Genomic DNA, 20,620 nt, shown 5'->3' with positions numbered 1-20,620 from the left:
TTAGTAGTAAATACCTCGATACCTTTCGTCACCATGCAATTTTGACAGGTGCCCCGCCCCCTGACGTCACCTACACCCGCCCTCCCCCTGACATCACCTCCGTCCGCCCGCCCCCTGACGTCACCTCCGCCCGCCCGCCCCCTGACATCACCAAGCGCCGCCCTCCCCCTGACATCACCAAGTGCCGCCCCCCCCCATTGATGAGATTACCTATCCCCGCCCCTTTATACAGAGCGGGGTTTCAAGATGGCGGGGCAGTCATATTTCCGGGGTTCGGGGGACCTCCTGTGAAAAGAAAAGAAAAGAAAAGAAAAGAAAAGAAAAGAAAAGAAAAGAAAAGAAAAGAAAGGGGAGCTCTCGGGCGGCCCGTCTCGACCCGCGGGGGCCGAAAGAGGGAATGGCTGGAGGGGCGGCCGGAGAGGCCTAGCCATCTGTTAGGCGGAGCCAATAGAACTTCATCTCCGCCCTCGAGGCCGGACCAATAGAAGTTAGAGGGTGGCGTTATTGTGTTTTTTATTGTGTATAAAAGCGGGTTAGTTTTAAAACCAAACGACACGGACCTACGGGCGGGCCCCAAAACAGATCTATGGCCGGCCTAAAGGATTTTGCAGACGTTAAGGAAACCGAGCGCTTTTGGGGCGCCCTGAAGGCTACGCCGCTGGCTCAAATAAACATTCCTATAGACAGAGAGTCGAAAATGTGGGGCGGTTTGACGCCCGTGAAAAAGAAGAAGAGCTGTGTGGAGGAAAACCCTAGGACGTCTATTGCGGACGAAGAGCCGAAAACAGCGGTAAGCGGCTCGGCGGGGGGTTTTGTAGCAAAAGGCGGACAAAAGCGGTCGCGCGATACTAATGTTATATTTTTATAGGTTAGCGCTCCAAAAGCAGAGAGCACGCGCGAGGTGATGATCCCCGAGGAAGAAGAAGAAGACACCGTGTACGAGGACATGGCCCCCGAAACACGGACCGCTGTAAAAGAAGGAGAAAGCGCAGACACGGCAACGGGTCCCGAGGAAACAGAAAAAGTATACGGGGCTGTGGGTCCCGAGCCAGAGGCCGGGGCGAGCGATAAGGAAAATCACCCGCCGCCGCCGCCGTCTGAAGGGCTGATAAACTCCCCGGATTCGGGGGCAGAGGCAGAAGAGCGAGAGACGGTAAAAGCAAAATTTATTTTATTAAAAAGAAATAAAATACGGCTCTAAACAACAAAAGTTAAATCTCGTGTTTAATAACAGGAAGCCGACACGGGGTATGACATGGACGACGGGGTGATTGAGGTAAAAGGCTTTATTTTTATGGTAAAACGGGGGTCGCAAAAATAAAGATGTAATTTTTGGTGTGTTTGTTTGTAACAGCTGACCTCTTCAGAGGATGACGAGAGCGGGGCTCGGACGGGGGTAGCTGTGATATGCACTTGCTGCTTTTGCGTGAGCACAGAGGAGAAAAAAAAAAAGCAACGAAGAAAACAGCCAGGACGAGGGAGAGCTGGTTATGGACGATATTGTTAAAGCCGTGATAGTAAAAGTGTTTTACCATTGTTTGAAAAAGGTGATGTTTGAAACCTGCGCGCCGTGTGCGGAAAAATACCCCGATCCATTTAATTTTAACATTTTGTTTTGGAACCGCTCAGAGGAGTTTTACCAACTGAGACGTATCGCTACTAAGTTGGATGTCGCGCGGGTTTTGTACATTATTATGGCCGAAGGGCACAAATGGGATAAGCTAAACGTAACCTCCGAAACGGTAGCACACGTTATTAAAACGCTCAGGGAGGTAGCCGAGAGCGCAGACCCCACAACCTATTTGATAAACCTGTCAAAAAAGGTGATGATAAAGGCGGGCCGCTCGGCATGCAGAAGGATCGGCAAAATTAACCCCGACACTTTTTACGCGTCGCGTCGCGGGGTTGAGGGGGTTCAAAAAAAAGTTGTGTTTTGATTAAAGCGTTATGTGTAGGACGAATGCTTATGTATTTAATAAAGCAAAAGAAAAATGTTGTATTCACGAGAAACATCCCGACACTTGTGTGCTTATTAAAGCGAGCGGAGGGGCGGTGCGGGGGTTTAGACATGGCTGCCAGGCTAAAAGCGGTGTATTATTCTCCCGGGGAAGCCGGTAGTTTTGGGGGCGTGACGCCCCTATATCAAGCCGCTAAAAGGCGGCATGCGGCTTTAAGTAAAAAACAGGTCGCCAACTGGCTCGCGGACCAAGATGCTTACGCTTTACACAAGCCGGCAAGAATAAAGTTTAAAAGAAATAAAACCGTGGTGTCCGACGTGGACGCGCAATGGCAAGCGGATTTGGTCGACATGACGCCCTACTCCGGTCACAACGACGACCGTAAATATATTTTAACGGCGATAGACATTTTGTCTAAGCACGCCTGGGCGGTGTCGCTAAAAAACAAAACGGGGCCCGAAGTAGCTAAGGCGTTTAAAGCGGTCTTTGAACAAGGCCGCGTGCCTCAAAAATTACAAACAGATAGAGGAAAAGAGTTTTTAAACCGGGTTTTAGAAACTTTACTAAAACAACACGGCGTGCGCCACTTTGTTACCAATAACAAGGTGAAGGCCGGGATGGTGGAGAGGTTTAACAGGACCCTGAAATCCCAGATGTGGAGGTATTTTACCGCCCGTAACACCTTTCGGTACGTTAACGTGTTGCAGGCCTTTCTAGATGGGTACAACGGGAGTTATCACAGGACCATAAAAAGACGCCCCGTCGACGTGACGCCCGCTAACGCTCTGAGCGTCTGGAAAACAATTTACGGGGATAGTTTTAAAATAAAAACGGCGCCGCCCCTTTTTAAAAAAGGAGATCACGTGAGAATTTCTAAAACAAAGGGGGTGTTTGAAAAGGGCTACGAGCAGACCTTTACGGACGAAATATTTATCGTCACCGACGTCGTATCGCGGGGGCCGAGACCGGCGTACGCGTTAAAAGATTACGGAGAAGAAAAAGTCAGGGGGTCTTTTTATTCCGAAGAATTACAAAAAGTTAACCCTAATCAGGACCGCGTGTATAGGATAGAAAAAAATTTAGCCAAAAAAGGGCGGGGTAAAAACCAGCTTCTTTTAGTAAAATGGAAAGGGTGGCCTGATAAATTTAACAGCTGGGTAAAAGCGGCTCACGCGCTAGACCTTTAAGACGGTTGGGGAAAAAAGATGGCCGAAGGGGGCATTTACGTCACCTTACCCAGCAACGCCTCCGCCGCGGTTTTTCCTCAGAACACCAGCTCCAATTTTACCGTACAGCTGGCCAAGCCTTTAAATTTGAACGGCCGCTGGGAAGTCGCCTTATCCGAAATTCATTATTGTCATTCGTGGAATACCCTGTCTCACGAGACCCTGTTTACGATAGCCTCTGAAAAAGAAATTAATCGTCTTACAATGCAGCCCGGTTATTATTCCTCCGTTCAGCATTTAGTTGAGGGCCTTAACGAATCCATCAAGAAGCAGGCCGAGAACCAAACCGCGCGTCTCGTTTACGACCCGGTGACCAGGCGGGTTTGGTTAAAAACCGCCCGGGGCGCGGCTTATTTTTCCGCCGAGGGGGAGTTGGCGGCGCTCTTGGGCGTGATACCAAGCAGGCCTTGCAAGGTGGCGCCGCACCCCGCCGACATTACGGGCGGGTTTAACTCTTTAAACGTATACACGGACATCGTGGAACATCAGTTAGTGGGAGACCACTACGTGCCGCTGTTGCATTGAGTCCCCACCCAGGACAGCAATAACGAATTTATTACCCTCGCCTATGACAAGCCGCATTACGTGCCCATGAGCAAGCAACACATCGGGACCGTGACCATCGAAATAAAAACGGATCAAAATAAAAACGTTTTATTTAGTTACGGAAAGGTGATTGTTAAACTCCACCTGCGACCCAGGAAAACGGAGGAATGAGGATCGTAAAAAACCACGGGGACCCCGCGGTGTATAGAAACTACTATAAAGCCCAGGCGGGGTATGCCCTGCCGGGGTATCACGGATTACCCATGATGTACGGGGCCGGTTTAGGCGGAATTTTTCGCGGCCTTTTTAGGAAAGCCGTCCCCCTGCTGCGAAGAGGCTTTGAAATAATTAAGCCCCACATGAAAACCGCCGCCAAAAACATAACCAAGGACGTGGTAAGTCACGTGACCAGCACCGTCATGAACAAAATCGGGTCCCAGGAAGGTTCGGGGTTAGCGGTGGTGCGGCGCAAAAGAACCGCGACGCGCCTCCCGTTCACGGGGCCCCCCAGGCCCTTTAAAATAAAAAAGGCGTCGGGGAAACGCCGCGCCCCCAGAACTAAAACGCGCGCTAAGAAGAAGAGACAGAGCCCCGGGCCCCGCGGTAAAAGGGATATATTTTAAAATGTCTTTTATTCATTGCGGGTCCAAAGAATGCGCCAAATCGGAGCTGGATCTCTTTCAAATAGCCCCCACGCAAACCAGCATCGAGAACAGTTACTATGTGGAGATTCCGCCCCTGTCCGCTTTAACGGTGAACACCCCCCTAGAATTTTTTATTTCCGGACACGGAGATCATTACTTGGATCTTAACAACACCCTGCTGCACGTGTGTTGTCGGGTGGTAAAAGCAGACGGCACGGATCTGGATGATGACGAGCGGGTGGCGCTGACAAACTACCCCATCGCCGCCCTTTTTAACCAGCTGGACGTTACGCTGGGCGATTTTCTGCTTTTTATCGGCGGGGCGCTGAGAAGAGACCTCTCCTGACTCTAGCCCCGCTTTAAGGCTGTCTAAATATTCTTTATTGGTAACGTGACTCACGACGGCAGTCGGGGCATTTAGCTCCGCCAAGGCTTTCATAAAAGCCTTCCAGCCCCTGGGAGCAGCTTTCTTGTTAGCGAAAGAATAAGGACCTGTTACCCCCCTCACTAAGTCGAGCATGTGAGAGCCGACCACGGGCGTCCCCCGGTACACAAAACCCCCGTCGGCGGTCCAAGAGGCGATGTCTTTATGCCGGCCGAGTTTATGTAGCAGCATTTCGGCTTTTTTTTTATAGCGGGGGTTTACCCCCTCCAGCACGTCCCGAACCACAAAGTCCTCGGTTCTGCCGACGGCTTCGGGGGGAGGCTTTTCCTCCGACGCTTCTGTCGGGAGCTCGGGGAGCCAGAGACTTATTTTAGTTTTTTCCGCTTCCCCCTGCCTGTTTAACACCAGGTATCTTTGCAAAGCCCTTTCGTAAAGTTTTGCCTTTTCGTAGTCGGGGAGGCCGGTTCTTTGAAGAACGTCTTTCATTTCCGCATCCAAACGCTGAGCGGCGGTGGTTCTGATGTTTTCTTCCCCGCCTTTCAGCTGCTCCAACTGGCGGCTAGGCACCAGATACAGTTTTTCAGCGTGCTCCATTCTTTGCTCCTGCCCCGGGGCCGGTGCGGGTGGGTTTTATCTGCTGGTTAGCAGGCCCGACAGTAGAGGGAGAGCAAAGCTCAGCAAGGGGCCGATAAAGCCTCCCGACTGCTTGACAAGGAGCTTTTTCTTTTTGAGGGACAGGCTTTTATCGCTCAGTTTTTTGATAGCCCGCCGGGTTTTTTTTAGCACGCTTATTTGGCGCGGTTTGAGGGGGACGTTGCCCTTTAAAGTGCTGAGCGCTATTTCGGAGATGGCCGCCACCAGGTCGTCAGAGGCCGCGCAGAGGATAGCTTTTCTTTGCTGCGGCTTGGCTTTTATGAGAAGCCTCAACAGAGCCAGGTTTCTGTGCACGCACGTGGACATGATCGCGCGGAACCCCGCTCTTTTGTAAAAATGGGGGCCCTCGGTACAACCATCTATTTTTTATTAGCTTTTTTAAACACGTATACGCAGGGCCAGTCGGGGGGAAAAAGCCCGGTTCTTAACCTGTAGGCTTCGGGCGTTGAAGCGTTTAAATCCACCAACAGGTACCCGTAAGGTCTTTTGGTAGCATCCTCAAAGGCCTCAAAAAAACCCGCGTTTTACCGGGATACATCTGGCGGGCCAGCGTTGTGATTTGCAGCTTATCGCGGGGTTTTTTAAAAAGAACCATGTACTTGGTATTTAAATTAATCGTTCTTTTTTTTCCCCTGACAAAAAATGTTTTGCACGATGTACATGACGCTTAGGTTTCTGTGGTGCACGTATTTTGTAAAGGCCTTTTCGATTTCGCCGTTTTCAGAAGCAGACTCCATCAGGTCGTCTATAATTATCATATTCGCTTTATTGCTAGGAAACAGCCGTTCATCATTAAAAGTTTCCGGTAACCCCTCCATAAACGTCACCCGCGGAAATTTTTGCAGCAGCTCTTTATACAGCGGCTGCCAGCAGCTATAGCACCAGACAATGTTTTCAGGCACGCGTGATAGCAGTTTATCCCCGTTTTCTAACAGCTGCTTTATAAAAAAGGTTTTTCCAGAGTTCGAAGGGCCGCAAAGCAGACAGGAAAAGGGGTGAACGAAGCGAAGCGGGCTTTGCATTATATTTAGTACCCGTACGGCCAGGTTTTGAAATCCTCCTCGAGAACCCTTTTGTCGTAAAGGACCTTTTGGGGTTTTTTTAAAGTTTTTGTTTCTATCAGCCAGTGTTTTTTTACCCTGACTATCCCCGGCTGTCGTACCACGATCTCTTTTGGAGCGCTCCCCGCCGGGTAAGCCCTGACGAGCTCTTTTAAACTTTCAAAATTAATGTTTTTGCTGTTTCCGGCGTTGAGCGTGATACCTTTGACTTTCATGCAGGTGTGCCCACCGGATAGCTTGTACCCGTACGTTTTAGGCCCCGCGGACACAAACTCCACGATGTGCTCTCCCTTCGCGATTTCGCTGGTCAGCTCCCCTAGATAATCCCCCAAGGGCGGGTTCCACTCTCCCTCTTTGCTAACGAATATCACGGAGTCGGTGTCGTGGTAAAGACACCGCTCTTGTAAGCGGTCTAAGAGGCGGTAGAGCTCTAGGCGGGCGTAGGCGGTGGTGAAGCAAGCGATGAACATGTTTGTGTTGCTCGAACTGGTGCAGCGCTCCTTTTCGTACTTCCACGACACCACTGCCGTGACATCGTCGATAAACTCGCACGACGACAAGGCGTAATAAGGTACAAAAACGTACTTGAAGAGCTCGTCCGGATTCGTCACGATGCTGGTGTTAGTTAAATTTGTCCGTTGGCCAAATTTTCCCCACAAGGAATTTAAAAACAGTTTTGAAATTTGTCTTTTTGCGGGGTTAACCTTAATTTTATTTAGGTGCAGGCACACGCCTTCTTTTTCCCGATACTGTTTAACATACTGTATTTTTTTCACATCGTCCGTACACCAGGGAGGGAACCCCAAGGCTTCCTGTTTTTGTCTCAGGTGCAATTTAATATAGTTTGAAAACAGGGTGTCCGAGGTGACGTTAAAGTGCCAAACCTCGTAAATTTCCGCGATCGCGTAGCCCCTGTCTAAAGCCTCCACCAGCTCTATCGTGCACCAGGTCCCTGTTAAAGCCCGCTCCTCCCGACTGTGAGCGCAAAGGGCCTCTTGTTTTGTTTCCGCGCACAGGGCGCACAGGGGGATGGTGAGCTTACCGCCGAGCCTGTAGGGTAAAACGGGAAAATACAGCCCTCTCGGGGGGGTACACTTTAACCTTGGCGAAACCGAAGTACTGCCGGATGTCCCCAAAATCCTTATACACGATAACCGGATGTCCCACGGGATAACGCTTAGTTTTGTTAACAAAGGGGTAAAGGCTGGTAAAATCGTAGTAATGAATCTGCTCCCCAGGCCGCGGCTTGTAATACAAGCAAACGGCGTTGGTTCTACCCCTGTAAAGGGCGTCTCTGGGAATCAAAGGTGACGGTAACTTTTTTTCTCATAAAAAGGCCCCCACCCGGTTATCGTTAGCCAGCATGGCCTGCCATTCGTGTTCCCACAAGGTCCTCACCTCGAAGCCCTGTTTTTTCAAAAACTCGGTCTTAATTATCGTGCGGTTGTACAGCTGGCCGTAGGTCGCTTCCAGCAGAGGGTTGAAATCGTTTTCACAATAGCAAACCGGACAACCGTGAAAAAAACAACCATTAAATTAAATGGCCGTCGGTTTACCCTCTACCTCGGCGTACCCGTCTAAAAAGTGGGAACCCGCTTTAAGCTCCCCGCCCTGCAAAGCGTGCTGTATGTAAAGGTTTTCTATGTGAGAGACGTACAGCAACCACTGAATGGCCGGCGTGGAATATCTTTTTTGTTGGTTATGGTAATTGTCTAGCGGCAGCAGGGCTATGGTGCGCGGCTGTAAAAAGTTAAACCGGTACATGGCCATGCAGATCGACGCTAGCGTGAGGTACTGAAAGGGGTCTATGCGCTTAGTGACCACCTCCTCGTTATCTTGCCCGGGGTTTTTAACTATTTGTTTTTTTGTCATCCTCATGACTTCTTTTCTGAACCGGTCACAGGCCTCGCGCAAAATCTCAACATCTTTTTGACAATAGCGCAGTTCTTTTTGCAGATCGAACGTGTTTTGGCGGCGGTGCCGGTGCTAGTTCAGAAAGTCCTTTTGTTCTTCGGGCATCATGTACTCTACGCCAAAGGCTTCTACGTCGGGCATAGGGCCCACGTAGTTTTGATTTTCGACCTTGTTAAAAAAATGCGGAAAATAGCCCTTAACACCCTGGAACCCCATAGCTTTGGGTAACTTGCTAAGTTTCATGGGCAAAAAATTTAAAGAATCTATAAACCTAATGTTTAAATTCGTTACCGTAACGCACATAAGTTTCCCGCCTTGCGTGACGGGGCTGACGGGCATTTGTTCCTTAATCAGCTGTCTCAGAATAAAATAACCGTCGTAACCTTTAGCGTTATGCGCGATAAAAGTGTAGTTCTTAAAGCGCTTGTCTATAAAGGTTTGTACAAACTCGCTGACGCAATCTATGCCCTTAAACTCCCAGCTGTCTTTTTTATTCAAGTGTAAGGCATACACATAATTTGGCACATGCACCCCCGTTTCTTGCATACATTCAAAGTCGTAAAAAACATAGTCCTTCCCCTCCTCCGGAGACGAGATGTTACGCATGTAACACTCGTGGCCCCCCTCAGCCTCTGTCTTTTGGTAACACTGAGGGCACTTTTTGCTTTTACACCGGTGATTTTTAGCCGCGTAGAAGCCGCACTTATCACACAGGCTTCTGGTGTTACAATCGACTTTACCGGCCGCCGCCAGCGCCCTGTGTCTGTCTAAGCAGGCCTCGGAACGGCAAAATAGCTTACAGCTGGGGCAGCGCTTTCTTTCGGCAGCCACCTCGCAACACTCGGCGCCGTCACAAGTACGACAGTGCCCTTTACAGGCGTGTTGGTGTTTGTGACTGTACGTGGCGTAACAGTAGTTGCACAAATACGACGCCCCTATAAAGGCTTTAATATTTAAAATGCCGTAATAGTGCTTGTCGTGCAACAATACAAATACGGTTTTGGGGTGTCGCGCGCCCCCGGTTGTACAAAAGCGCCAATGACCCTTTTCGTGACACAGCACGGCGATCGTCACGCCTAAGCGCTCCTCGAAAGAGCCCACGTCTGTAAAACTAATCATTTTTTGGGCCGAAAACCCCAGCTCCTGGTGAAGACGCCTGGCCCCTTCTAGTAATTGGCTGTCTGTAAGTTTTTCACTCGATAACAGGCCCAGCACACTGCCGGCAAAGCACAAGTTATTTCCCCGGTTACGTAGGTCGATTAAATGTTTTTTTTTTTTCTATGATTTTACTGTACGTGAGGGTTTTTAAGGACCTTGCCACCCCGCCCGCCCTGTTTCTGATAATCGTCACGACTAGTCTTAAAACGCCCGTTCCCACAAGCTCCGCATTACTTTGCAACACCGAAACAAGATTATTCAAAAAATTTGCGGTGTTTAAATCTTCCCGAGGCCTCCTCAAAGAAAAGAGGGGCTGATTGAGGCCCTGGGCGTCTAAGTGCAGCTGTACGAAATCCTCGGGTCCCGCCTGGGTGTTAATATCGTCTAGCAAATTTTGAATAGCGGCGTCGATAGCGACCATGGCCTCTGCGAACCCCGCTATTCTGTCCAGGTTAGCAAATCGAAATTCCTGGTAATATTCGTAAGCGTTAAAGCCTCTACGCTGTCTTATCCAGTGCCTCACCTGCTCCAAATACACCTGGGGGTGTTCGGGAGCCTCTACCTCCTCAGGACCGGGGGTTGGGAGGTTTACGGGCAAAACCCCTTCCGGGCTCAGGAGGGAGGCGGCGGTCGAATCCCCTTCCGGGCTCGGAAAGGGGGTGACGCTCCGCTCCCCTTCCGGGCTCGGGCGGGGGGTGGCGCTCCACCCCCCTTCCGGGTTTGGGGAGCCTTTTCATAAAAACGCTTTGGCTTTTTAAATTTTTTTTACCATAACCCTTCTTAGCCTTTTAGCCTTTTCCCACTTTTCCCCCCGCCCCCCCTGCCCGTTTTTAGCTTTCATAGTTAGTCACTCGAGCCCTCCCCCCTGCATCCAGTTTTCCATTATCTCCACCTCCCGTCTCGTAGCTAGCAGCTTTCGAGCTAAATTTCCGAATTCTCCTACATAGTACTGCTTTTGCATCACTTCAAAAGCCAGCCTGGGAAACTTTTTCTCTGTCAGCTCCCTCATAAACTCATGAATGCTTCTGAATCGAACGCTAAGATCATATAACTCCATAACTCATTGCGAAAGGTCCTTTAGGTCCCTGCTTTTAGGTTTTTTGTTATTATCCCCGTTTACAAAGACCTTCTTTTGCGCGTCGGCCGGTTTGCCCGACACCGGCTGCTTAGGGCTATCCCCCTTACAACGCTTACCCCCGACCCCCGGCACGACACCCCCCGCCCTTTTAACCCCCAGCTCGCTTTGTCGGAACCCGGCTTTGGACGTGCTGGGTTGCTCGAGATCCGGGGCTCCGGTCTCTGTGTTGTTGCTCTTGATAGCGGCTTTCTTGGTCTTTTTCAGGGATCTCTGCACCCTTTCTTCTTTTTCTAAAAGGGCCGCGGGGATATCTATCAACACACAAACAAACAAACAACCTGCTTTAACACCGGCCCTTTACTAGCCGTTAAAAAATCAAACGGGGTGGGAACGCACCAATTAAGCAAGCTATCAACAAACAAGCTGTTTTAACACAAGCCCTTTACTAACCGTTAAAAATCAAGCCAAAAAAAGGGGCGGAACGGTAAAGGGGCCCCGTCTGTCACAAAGTAATCCCCCCTCCCCTTCTCCCCCGCACACCCCACCTCGCACGGCCTCTTGGTCAGGTAGCGGATAAAGCGCCAGGTTGCTCCCCCGCCGAATCTAAATAAAACAAAAAAAAAAAGCTCTTTGATTTTACAATCCGCGCCTGTAACATTTGTAAAACAACCCTACCCCCTCTCCTTAGGTTTTACCGACGGCCGCTGTAACTTTGCACAACAAACCCCAAACTTACCAAAATGTAAGGCGGCCAGGGCAGCCTCGGACAGTTCCAGTAAAAAGGCGTCCTCCTGTTAAAAAGCAGTTGTTAGCTTTTAAGTCCTAACAACACCGGGCATAAAATATATCCGAGTTAAAAGCGGTTATTAACTTTTAAACCCCAAGCATACAAAGCGTAGTCGCCCGCGCAAATTAAAAAGCTTTTACCATCGTGTTGCTTTCCATAGTCAAAATTTTAAGCCGTCCTAAAGGGTCCCAAAATTTCTCTCTTTTGGTTGGTATTTTTTTTATTTCTAGGCTGCTTTACCCCCGATTTTTTAAAGCTTATTGGCGTAAACTTTATACTTTTTTTAATTGCGTGCGCTACCCCGCCGTTTATTTTGTTTTTTCTACTTTTGCTGGGCATCTGTTTTTTGCTTTTGTGTGACGGGTCGTTTTTCAGCGCGTGTTTATTTTCTTTCCCCTACTTTTGTTGCGCATGTGGCTTTGGTTTTGTGTGACGGGTTCTTTTCCCTACTTTTGTTACGCATGTGGCTTTTTTTTAATTGCGTGCGCTACCCTGCCATTTATTTTGTTTTTTCTACTTTTGCTGGGCATCTGTTTTTTGCTTTTGTGTGACAGGTCGTTTTTCAGCGCGTGATTATTTTCTTTTCCCTACTTTTGTTGCACATGTGGCTTTGATTTTGTGTGACGGGTTCTTTCCCCTACTTTTGTTGCGCATGTGGCTTTGATTTAGTGTGACGGGGCCGTTTTTCAGCTGGTGTTTATTTTTTTACTGCTACTGAAAGCTATGCTGGGTTATTCCTTTCCCCCCCTTTTTTCTTTTGAGGGGTTTCCCGCCGCTTTTTTCTTTGTTCGGTATTTCTTTTTAATTTTTAGGCTGCTTTACCCCCGATTTTTTTAATGCTCGTTGGCGTAAACTTTATACTTTTTTTAATTGCGTGCGCTACCCCGTATTTATTTTATTTTTCCTACTTTTGTTGTGTCCTTGAGTAACAGAATGTTTTAAACCGCTGTTGAAAGTTACGTTTTGGCTATCCCTTCCCCATTTTAGCCTAAGGATTTACCCGCCAGTTGGTGTTTATCTTCCTTATTTTTGCTTAGAGCCGTGTTTCGGCTATCCCTTTTTTCCTCCCCCATTTTAACCTAAGAATTTACCCGCCAGTTGGTGTTTATCTTCCTTATTTTTGCTTAGAACTGTGTTTCGGCTATACCTTTTATTCTTCTTAGCCTGAAAATTACCAACCACATTAAACGGGGTTGATGGTACAAAACAAGCTTTTTAATTTTTAAAACAAGTCGGTGTGCCGGGCAGGGTAAAGGTTTGTTTTGATTGGCCAGTGAACCAGCCTACCGGCCCTCTAATTGGCTAACCCGAACATGGGCTCTCATTGGTCAAACCATAGTCATTTGTAATTGGTCATTCCCGGTAAGCTGAAGCGCCCGGCTGGGGGCGAGGAGGCTCACAAACTGTAGCTTCTTTCTTTTGCTGCGGGAGCTGGGTGAGTAAAGTTTACTTTTTTTCTTTTGTTCCCTGACAACTTTTACCCCTTTTCTTTCTTTGGTGAGCTAGGTTTTTTTTTGTTTTGCTGCCGTTTGCCTGCTTGGGGGTATGTGCGGAACTGCTAGGGCTTTTTGTATTTTAGGGTGGTTTCTTTTTTTTGCTACCGTTGTCCGTGTGGCTACTAGGAGGGCTTTTTTTGGCTTGTTGTGCCGGGGCGTGCTAGGGGTTTTCTTTTTTGCTGCCCTTTGCCTGTTTGGGGGTGGGTGGGTGTGGAGCTGCTAGGGCTTTTTTGCTACTGTGTGTAATAGGTTTTTGCCCTTTTCTTTTTCTGCAGGTAGGGTTTTTCTTTTATTAATTTATTTTTGCCTGCTTGGGGGTTGGGTGTGTGTGGAACTGCTAGGGCTTTTTTGCTACTCTGTGTGTGTGTGTGTGTGTGTGTGTGTGTGTGTGTAATAGGCTTTTTTTTTTTTTTTTTGCTGCTAGGGTTTTTCTTTTTTTACTATTATTTTATTTTTGCCTGATTGGGGGGTGGATGTGTGTGGAACTGCTAGTGCTTTTTCTGCATCTAGGGTTTTTCTTTTTCTTTTTATTATTTTATTATTGCCTGATTGGGGGTGGGTGTGTGTGGAACTGCTAGGGCTTTTTTGCTACTGTGTGTACACTAAGATTTTTTGCTTTTATTAAAGGCTTCCGGCCATTCCCTCTTTCGGCCCCCGCGGGTCGAGACGGACCGCCCGAGAGCTCCCTTTTCTTTTCACTTCACAGGAGGTCCCCCGAACCCTGGAAAAATGACGGCCCCGCCATCTTGAAACCCCGCTCTGTATAAATGGCGGGGATAGGTAATCTCATCAATGGGGGGGCGGCGCTTGGTGATGTCAGGGGGTGGGCGGGCGGAGGTGACGTCGTCAGGGGGCGGGCGGGTGTAGGTGACATCAGGGGGCAGGGCACCTGTCAAAATTGCATGGTGACGAAAGGTATTGAGGTATTAACTACTAACATTTTCAAAAGCACTGAAGTCCCATTTTCAAAAGTGATTTAGGCATTCGGCTGCCTCAGTAGCCAAAGCCAGGTCTACACAGTTTTTATAGCGGCACAAACATTCCATTAAGGGAACAGTTTCTTAAACTGATATTTCCTGTAATTGCAGTTTACTGGTAACACATCTAGTGAGGATGTTGTTATACCAATATGAAAGTGCCCTATCCCAGAAGAGCTTAAGCCATTCCCATACAGAAACAGCTATATTGGCATAAAGCTCCTTCATTGCTGGTATGATTGTGTCCACACTAGAAGTACAATCTATGGGCACAGAGAAACTCTTAGTCACTTTCTGAAAATGAAACTGTCTCTCAATTGACTCAGTGGCTTTGATAATTATCCATGGCAAATTTCCACTTGGACCATTTCTCTCACACTCCAGCTGACATTAAATATAAACTCCTTGTGGCAGGGACAGTGCTTTCCTGTATGCTTATACAGGTTCTACAATAGTTGGGAGATCAGTGTAGTATAAGTGATACACTGAAGAAGTGATAGGAGGAATTTTAAACAATTGACGCAAGCTTTTGGCAATGTTGGAGGAGAGTAAAAGCAAAATGACTTTTACTGGAATCTGGAGGTGTACTTCCTGCAGGATGACAATGCATTTATGAAACGTAATTTATAGATTAAAGCCCTGAGTCAGGGCTGTGCACTAACTGGGCATATTCCACACCTATAGCAGCTAGAATGCTCTAATTAAGTCCAGAATTCTAAAGCCACTTGATAAGGTACCCCTACCAGATCCAGAGAAGCCATAAACTGGCTATAAGAAGACTTCAATCTTCTTCACCTTACAAAGGCCCAGTTGCAGTTTTAGCAGATGTCTCAACTACCATTACAGTGGAATCATAAAAGCTCCTTTGTTCAAGTGAAGGTGCTACTTTCCCCAAAGGAAGTTGATTGCAGAACAGCTACAATGTCTGCAGCTGTGTTTTGGTATGCCATTAAGCCAAAAGAAAACTATTTTAAGAGGCATTACAAGTCTAATTTTAAATGAAATACACATTGAAGATTACTACTGAATCTACCTCACAGTTTGGTGAAGTCCAAGAATGAGAACAAGCCTCATTCTAAGACCAGTTCGACACTTACCCAGAGATTGACATTCTGGAGCTTGATCTTCTGGGATTTGTTTTAGTGAAGGCATGTCAAACTGGTGTTTAGTGGGCTGCATGCAGCCTGATGGAAATTTTTTGTGGCCCACCAGTACATTTTTATAAAGGAATAAAGTGCAGCCCGCTACTGCTCGGAACACATGGCCAAGTGCAGATCACAGCTGGGCGGGCCGCTCTGCGCCGTGGCGACTGCCCACGGCCAGTGCTGCTTTGTGCACAGCACACGTTCACGGCCAGCCGGGCCGTGCTGCACTGGGTGCTCTGAGCACATGCTCACAGCAGGCCAGGCCACTCTGCGCTGGGCACCCAGCATGCGTTCATAGCTGGCCGCTGTGCTCATGCCACCCCAGCGCACCTGAGGAAGAAGTGTGTGGCGGTGGCAACGGCAACCGTTGGGGGGGAGGAGGGGGGCTGGGAGTGCCTGGTTGTGGGGGAGCGGACAGGGATTGGGTTAGAATGGGGGTATGAGGAGTGTCTGGCTCTGGAGGAGAGGTGATGGTTATTTTGTTAATATTTTGTTATTTTACTCCCAAATAAAGTCACAAAATGTATATTAATTTTATATCAATAAATATATGTACATTTTTTGCAAATGCATGAATGATATGTTTATGCAAAACCTCAAACTTAAAAAGTATCTGAAATTTTCACAGAAGTGTGTTCTATTTGATTAACCACGGTCTATACTTGTTTTTATTTCAACAAAATAAGTTATGTATCATATAAAAAATTACCTTAAATTTATATTTAACTTAAAAATTATTTTATGAGCAAATAATTTTACACATCAAATTATTGTATTATATTAAAACAAGACCTGAAAAAATATGATAAAATATACTAAAACAATCTATAATATATAAAGGAGAATGTTTGTACGTTTGTGCACTAATAACTTAGACACTATAAGAGTTACCGCAACCAAACTTTGCATGGGATAACCTTTCATCCAGGAGAAGGTTTAAAGGTACTTTTGGATCCTATTGGGCCCCAACTCAAGCTATAAAAATCAAAGTAATCCGCAGGACTGCAGGGGCCACCCCACCCACTCTAGGTCCTGTGCCCGCTGCCTGTGGCCCCCAAGAGCCATCCGGGACACGCCCCCTCCCACCCGTGAAGTTATGTAAGCGACCGTCTTTCCCCCCCCATCCCTGCTCTGGCACAGTGTCCCGACCCCCACGCACACAACGGCTCGGGCACCCGCCCTGCCCCCTGCGGCACCTGCAGCCCCAGGTATGAGCTGGGGCATCCCTCCCGCGTGTAACCTCCCCTCCATCCAAGGTCACTCCTTCCTGCCCCCTCCGGGGATGACATGGGCTTATATTTTAAGCCCTATAGAAATCAGAGCAACTTTTCTACCATTCAAAAAAAAGATAATGGACTACTGTTTTTCTACATTTTGTTCCTCCGGTTCCCTGACTAACACCAGGTAACTCCAGCTAGTAATAAATAATTACGACTTTCTGATAAAGTACATTTTCTTTGGTGGCCCTGAAAGCTATCAGTTTTCGTTTGTGCAGCCCTCAGTAGGCTTCAAGTTTGACATGCCTGTTTTCGTGAGTATAGTTAGGACCTGATAAATCAACCATTGATGGCACCCCATCAGCTCTGTTACTCTGTGTAGCCATAAGCAATAACGGAAGTTCACATTAGAACTTCTCCCATCGACCTGCTACAATGAAGATGCTGCAAAAATCGACTTAAGGTATGTAGACTCCAGCTACGCTATTCTTGTAGTTGGAGTTGCGTAGCTTAGGTGGTCTCATTTCTTGTGTCATGTAGACCTGGCATAAGGAATGAGAAAAAAGCAGAATAGGAATGTTTAGACATGAGATTTTTTTTCTTTAGCGTGACAGTCCGTTTTATATGATGTATATAACATTAAAGGTAAACTTGTCACCTGTGAAGTATAAGAACAAATAGTCTCAATTGATGGAGACTTGACACACTGTGGGAGAAAAATCAAATAACTCCAATTGTGTCTAAAGGGGGGACTGTGCAGGAAAACTGCTGTAAGGGTTAAAAGTTTTCCAGGCCTCTCTCCCTGTATCAGAGAGAAATCAAATTAACTAATCAAGACCCTTACAATACCTATCTCAAGTTCATGAAGACTCCTAGTCTGTCACAATTTGTCATGTAAACTCTCATGTGCCTTTGTTCTGTAAAACTTACTTCTAGTACTCCTGGTGTGAACAGAAACATCTCAGAGTACTTCTGCTGAGACTTTGATATGTTAAAGAAAAACAAACTACTGTCTGAACATACTGTATAAAGAATCCCTGAAACTGTCTCTCAGGGCTGGCTGCTAACTCTGGTAGCTGTCAGCCTGCATGCATGCATAATAAAAGTTTTCCTTCTAGGTTTCTCTCCTGCCTCACTGCTTTGACGTCCAGCCTTGGACCCTTCTGGGGGCTCTGTACCCCAGGGGAGCGAGATTTCCCCCCACAACACACACAGTAAGAATCACTTCTTGAATGTGAGAACTGAGATGTCTACTGTGCAAACTTCTCAATCTGCAAAGACCCAAACATAGAACGATACTCTGCATAACTCCATGTGAAGCAGATTCAAAAAGGGACATATTATTCAGGAAGGAAATTTAAAAAATGCAGCGGGATTCTTTTTAGTGACACACTTACTACAACCTGTTTCATGAAAATGTATGTCTGACAAAAATACACTATTGTATTTATACAATAATGAGAGGGATGCCAAATTTGTGTGAAGCATGATTAACTTTGGGACTAAATGAGAGACAACCCAGAGAAGTATTTCAGTAGCTGGGCACATAATGACTTAAGCTGTCATTTCTTTCTATCTATACTTCAGCTTTGTTTGCATTCAACTAATATCAAAATGAAAAGGAGTGTTAAACATGACAATTCTGGTATCAAGAACATACCACAGATGCATGCGAGAAGCAAATTCAGGAGATATATTGCTGTTTTGAAAACGTTTTCCATTAGTTCCTCTATTATGAAAACTGTAACTTTGGGACTATCAGCTCCTCCAGGAGTTAGGGGACCACTGTGTCATGAGACAGTGTCCGGATTAAAAGTAACATCAGCTCTCTGTGCACTAGTATGTGGAAGAGAGAAGGGGATAAGTGGCATTACCTTGCGTAAAAATGTTCCCTCGAACTTACTTTAGTAATTCAGTGACACAGCAGTCTCATTTCTAAATAAAACACATATTTCAACATCTGAAATAACTTCAGTGGTAGGAAGGATGAGGCATTAGATGAAGGGAGAGAGATGGGCTGGGTCTACCACATCCCCCATCCCGGGAGGAGCCAGGCAACCACCACCAGCTTCCCCAGGGCTGGAGCTGCAGCTGGGAAACCACTAGGTGGCCCATCCTGGCCATGCAGCGGAGCTGGAGCTGAGCCATGGTGTAGCACCAGAGCAAGCTGGGCAGCCACCATCAGCTTCCCCAGGGCTGGAGTTGGCCAGACCCCAGCCAGATCCTGCACCCTTTCTCCAGACCAGAACTCCCAGCCCACCTCCACACCCAACACAGCTGCCACAGACTCTAGGACAAGATGGTGGTGGGGGAATGTCTCCACACCTATGGGCCCCAGGGCAAGGTGGGTGGGGGACAGCTCCACACCCCCAGAAGAAGCAGGGCTGAGGGCAGCCCTTCCTCCCCAGATGTGTGCCAGAGCTGAAGCCAGGTCATAGTGCACCCCCACAGCAAGCCACATGCTACACAGTCCACCCTGCCCACAGCTCCAACTCTGCAGAAGCTGGTGGTGGCTGGGCAGTTGCTCTCCGGCAGGCCACGTGGCCAGCGGCTTTCTCTGTGTGCCAGTGCTGGGGCTAACAAGATCATATTCAGGCAGCATCTTGTCCCTGGTCCTGATCCCTGGGGCAAATCCCCATCTGGCCAGAGGAAGGGCAGGAAGCAGCCTCCCACCCCACTGCTGCAACACAGGTAGGAGGGAAGGCCACAATTCAGCTGTGGCTCTCCTGGCCAAGTCCCTCATCCAGCCATTGGGTGCAGAAGCCCAGCTTTGGCCAGGTAAAGTAATCTGGTCCCAGGGCTCCCCCCCCATAGTATTTCCCACCCCCAATGCCCTGCCTTCTACACCCCTCCACACCCCAGCGTTGAGCCCATCATACACATGAACCCCCTGCCCTGAGCCCCTCATACATCCCAACCCAGACATCTGCACATCCCCAGACCCCTGCCATAAGACAGACAGAAGATAGGCTGAATGTGAGTGTGGCGGGGTACCACCCGCCTCCGTCCCCTTTCCCCTGGGGAACAAAGCATTAACCGGCAGGCCCGGCGGCCTAGTCCGGCACTCGCGGCAGGCCCGGCGGCCTAGTCCGGCACTCGCGGCAGGCCCAGCGGCCTAGTCCGGCACTGCGGGGTGGGGTAGGGGGGTCCGGGCCCTCCCTCTCCACCGGACCCCAACCCAGGGCCTTAATGGTGGTGGGTGGTTCCCACCACCGGCTCAGCGGAGGGTCCTCCCCCAAAACATGCTAAGCCCACTGGGGGGGGGTTTCCCGGCCCCTTGCCCTGGGTTACTTCCTACCCCCAATCTGGCGGCCGACGGAGGTCCCACCTGGCGATGCTGGGTTGTCGGCAGCAGCCTCGTCCGACGGTCTCGTCCCTGGGGCAGTGGCACAGGGGCATCTTCTGCAGCGGGGCGGACGGCCACCGGGCGTCGGTGTTGGGGGCGTGCTCGCCCAAGGGCTGGTGGTAGCCGCAGCGGTGCCTCCTCCGGCTCTGGATCTGGCGGCAGGTCCGGCGGCGGGCCTGCAGCTTGGGCCGGAGCTCCTGCCTCCCCAGCGGTCTGCCTCAACTGAGCAGCCCAGCAGTCTTTTATAGCGAGGCTGCACTCCGAGCATGCCCAGTAGGGCTGTGGGGGAGGGGCGTGTTCTGCCCAATAAATGGGCTCCCCTTCCTCCTGCTCAGTGCGGGGCAGGTTTGCCCCGTCACAGTGTGCATGAAGCTGGATTTGACCAGTTATGATGTAAATGTCAAAAACGTGAAGAGATGCAGCAGCAGAAATCCCATTAAATAAAGCCCGTGAGTACAATGTTTTATTTATACAATTAGTAATCATCATGTCAATTGTCAATAATATTAAGTTGTATATTTTCAGGCAATTGAACTGACAGTTCAATTGGTGCCAGTGCTCCTGAGGAGGATGTGCACCACCAACATAAGAAGCGAAGTATAGATATGCACAAGTAATGTCATTACTAGGGATGTTAACTATTGTTTATTTGTTTAAACGTATAACCACTGGAAATTCTAGACGTTACATGTTTACACACGGGGGAGGGGGAGAAGCCAATGCTTAGTGGAAGCCAGCTTTTCAGCCGGTTCCCCACAAGCACTGGCTCCCCCAGTTCCCCTCCCCGGTACCTCTGATACAAAGACAGCAAAGGGGGGGGGTTGCATGTAGTCGATAAGATCGCCCAATAAGCCCAGGTTAATCGTGTAATGCACTCTAATATCCTTAGTAATTACTGCAATGACTGTACACTGACAAGTTAGGTTGGTTTGATTTTATAGTGTAGACATAGCCTCAGTCTGGCCCCCTATACACTACTGAAACACACACACACAAAAATAGGACATGTGATGTTCCACATCATTTCA

The 20,620-nt window shown here is 48.5% G+C and overlaps 1 protein-coding gene across 2 annotated transcripts; it reads right to left on the bottom strand.

Moving 5' to 3' along the window:
- Positions 1-7,068: 7,068 nt before the first annotated feature.
- LOC106731428 (uncharacterized) lies at positions 7,069-13,268 on the bottom strand. 2 transcript variants are annotated; one of them, XM_075928242.2, is made up of 4 exons: positions 11,552-13,268; positions 11,361-11,415; positions 11,170-11,227; positions 7,069-10,935 (listed from the first exon to the last, which is right to left on the bottom strand). In XM_075928242.2, exon 4 carries the CDS (start codon positions 9,505-9,507, stop codon positions 8,461-8,463), a length of 1,047 nt encoding a protein of 348 aa, XP_075784357.2. In that variant the 5' UTR covers positions 9,508-10,935; positions 11,170-11,227; positions 11,361-11,415; positions 11,552-13,268; the 3' UTR covers positions 7,069-8,460. The 2 variants fall into 2 exon arrangements, with proteins under 2 accessions (XP_075784357.2, XP_089634818.1); XM_089778692.1 differs by having other exon boundaries at positions 11,361-13,268.
- Between the last annotated feature and the right edge of the window lie 7,352 nt (positions 13,269-20,620).

This window comes from Pelodiscus sinensis, chromosome 5 (genome assembly GCF_052426305.1).
Source record: "Pelodiscus sinensis isolate ZL-2025 chromosome 5, ASM5242630v1, whole genome shotgun sequence".
Lineage (NCBI taxonomy): Eukaryota > Metazoa > Chordata > Testudines > Trionychidae > Pelodiscus > Pelodiscus sinensis.
Note: the sequence above shows the minus strand (reverse complement) of the source record. Positions and strands in the feature narration are given on the sequence as shown.

What these genes read in the sequence shown, in the direction of transcription:
- LOC106731428 (XM_089778692.1), bottom strand. Translation starts at nt 9,507, where the DNA reads ATGATTAGTTTTACAGACGTGGGCTCTTTCGAGGAGCGCTTAGGCGTG.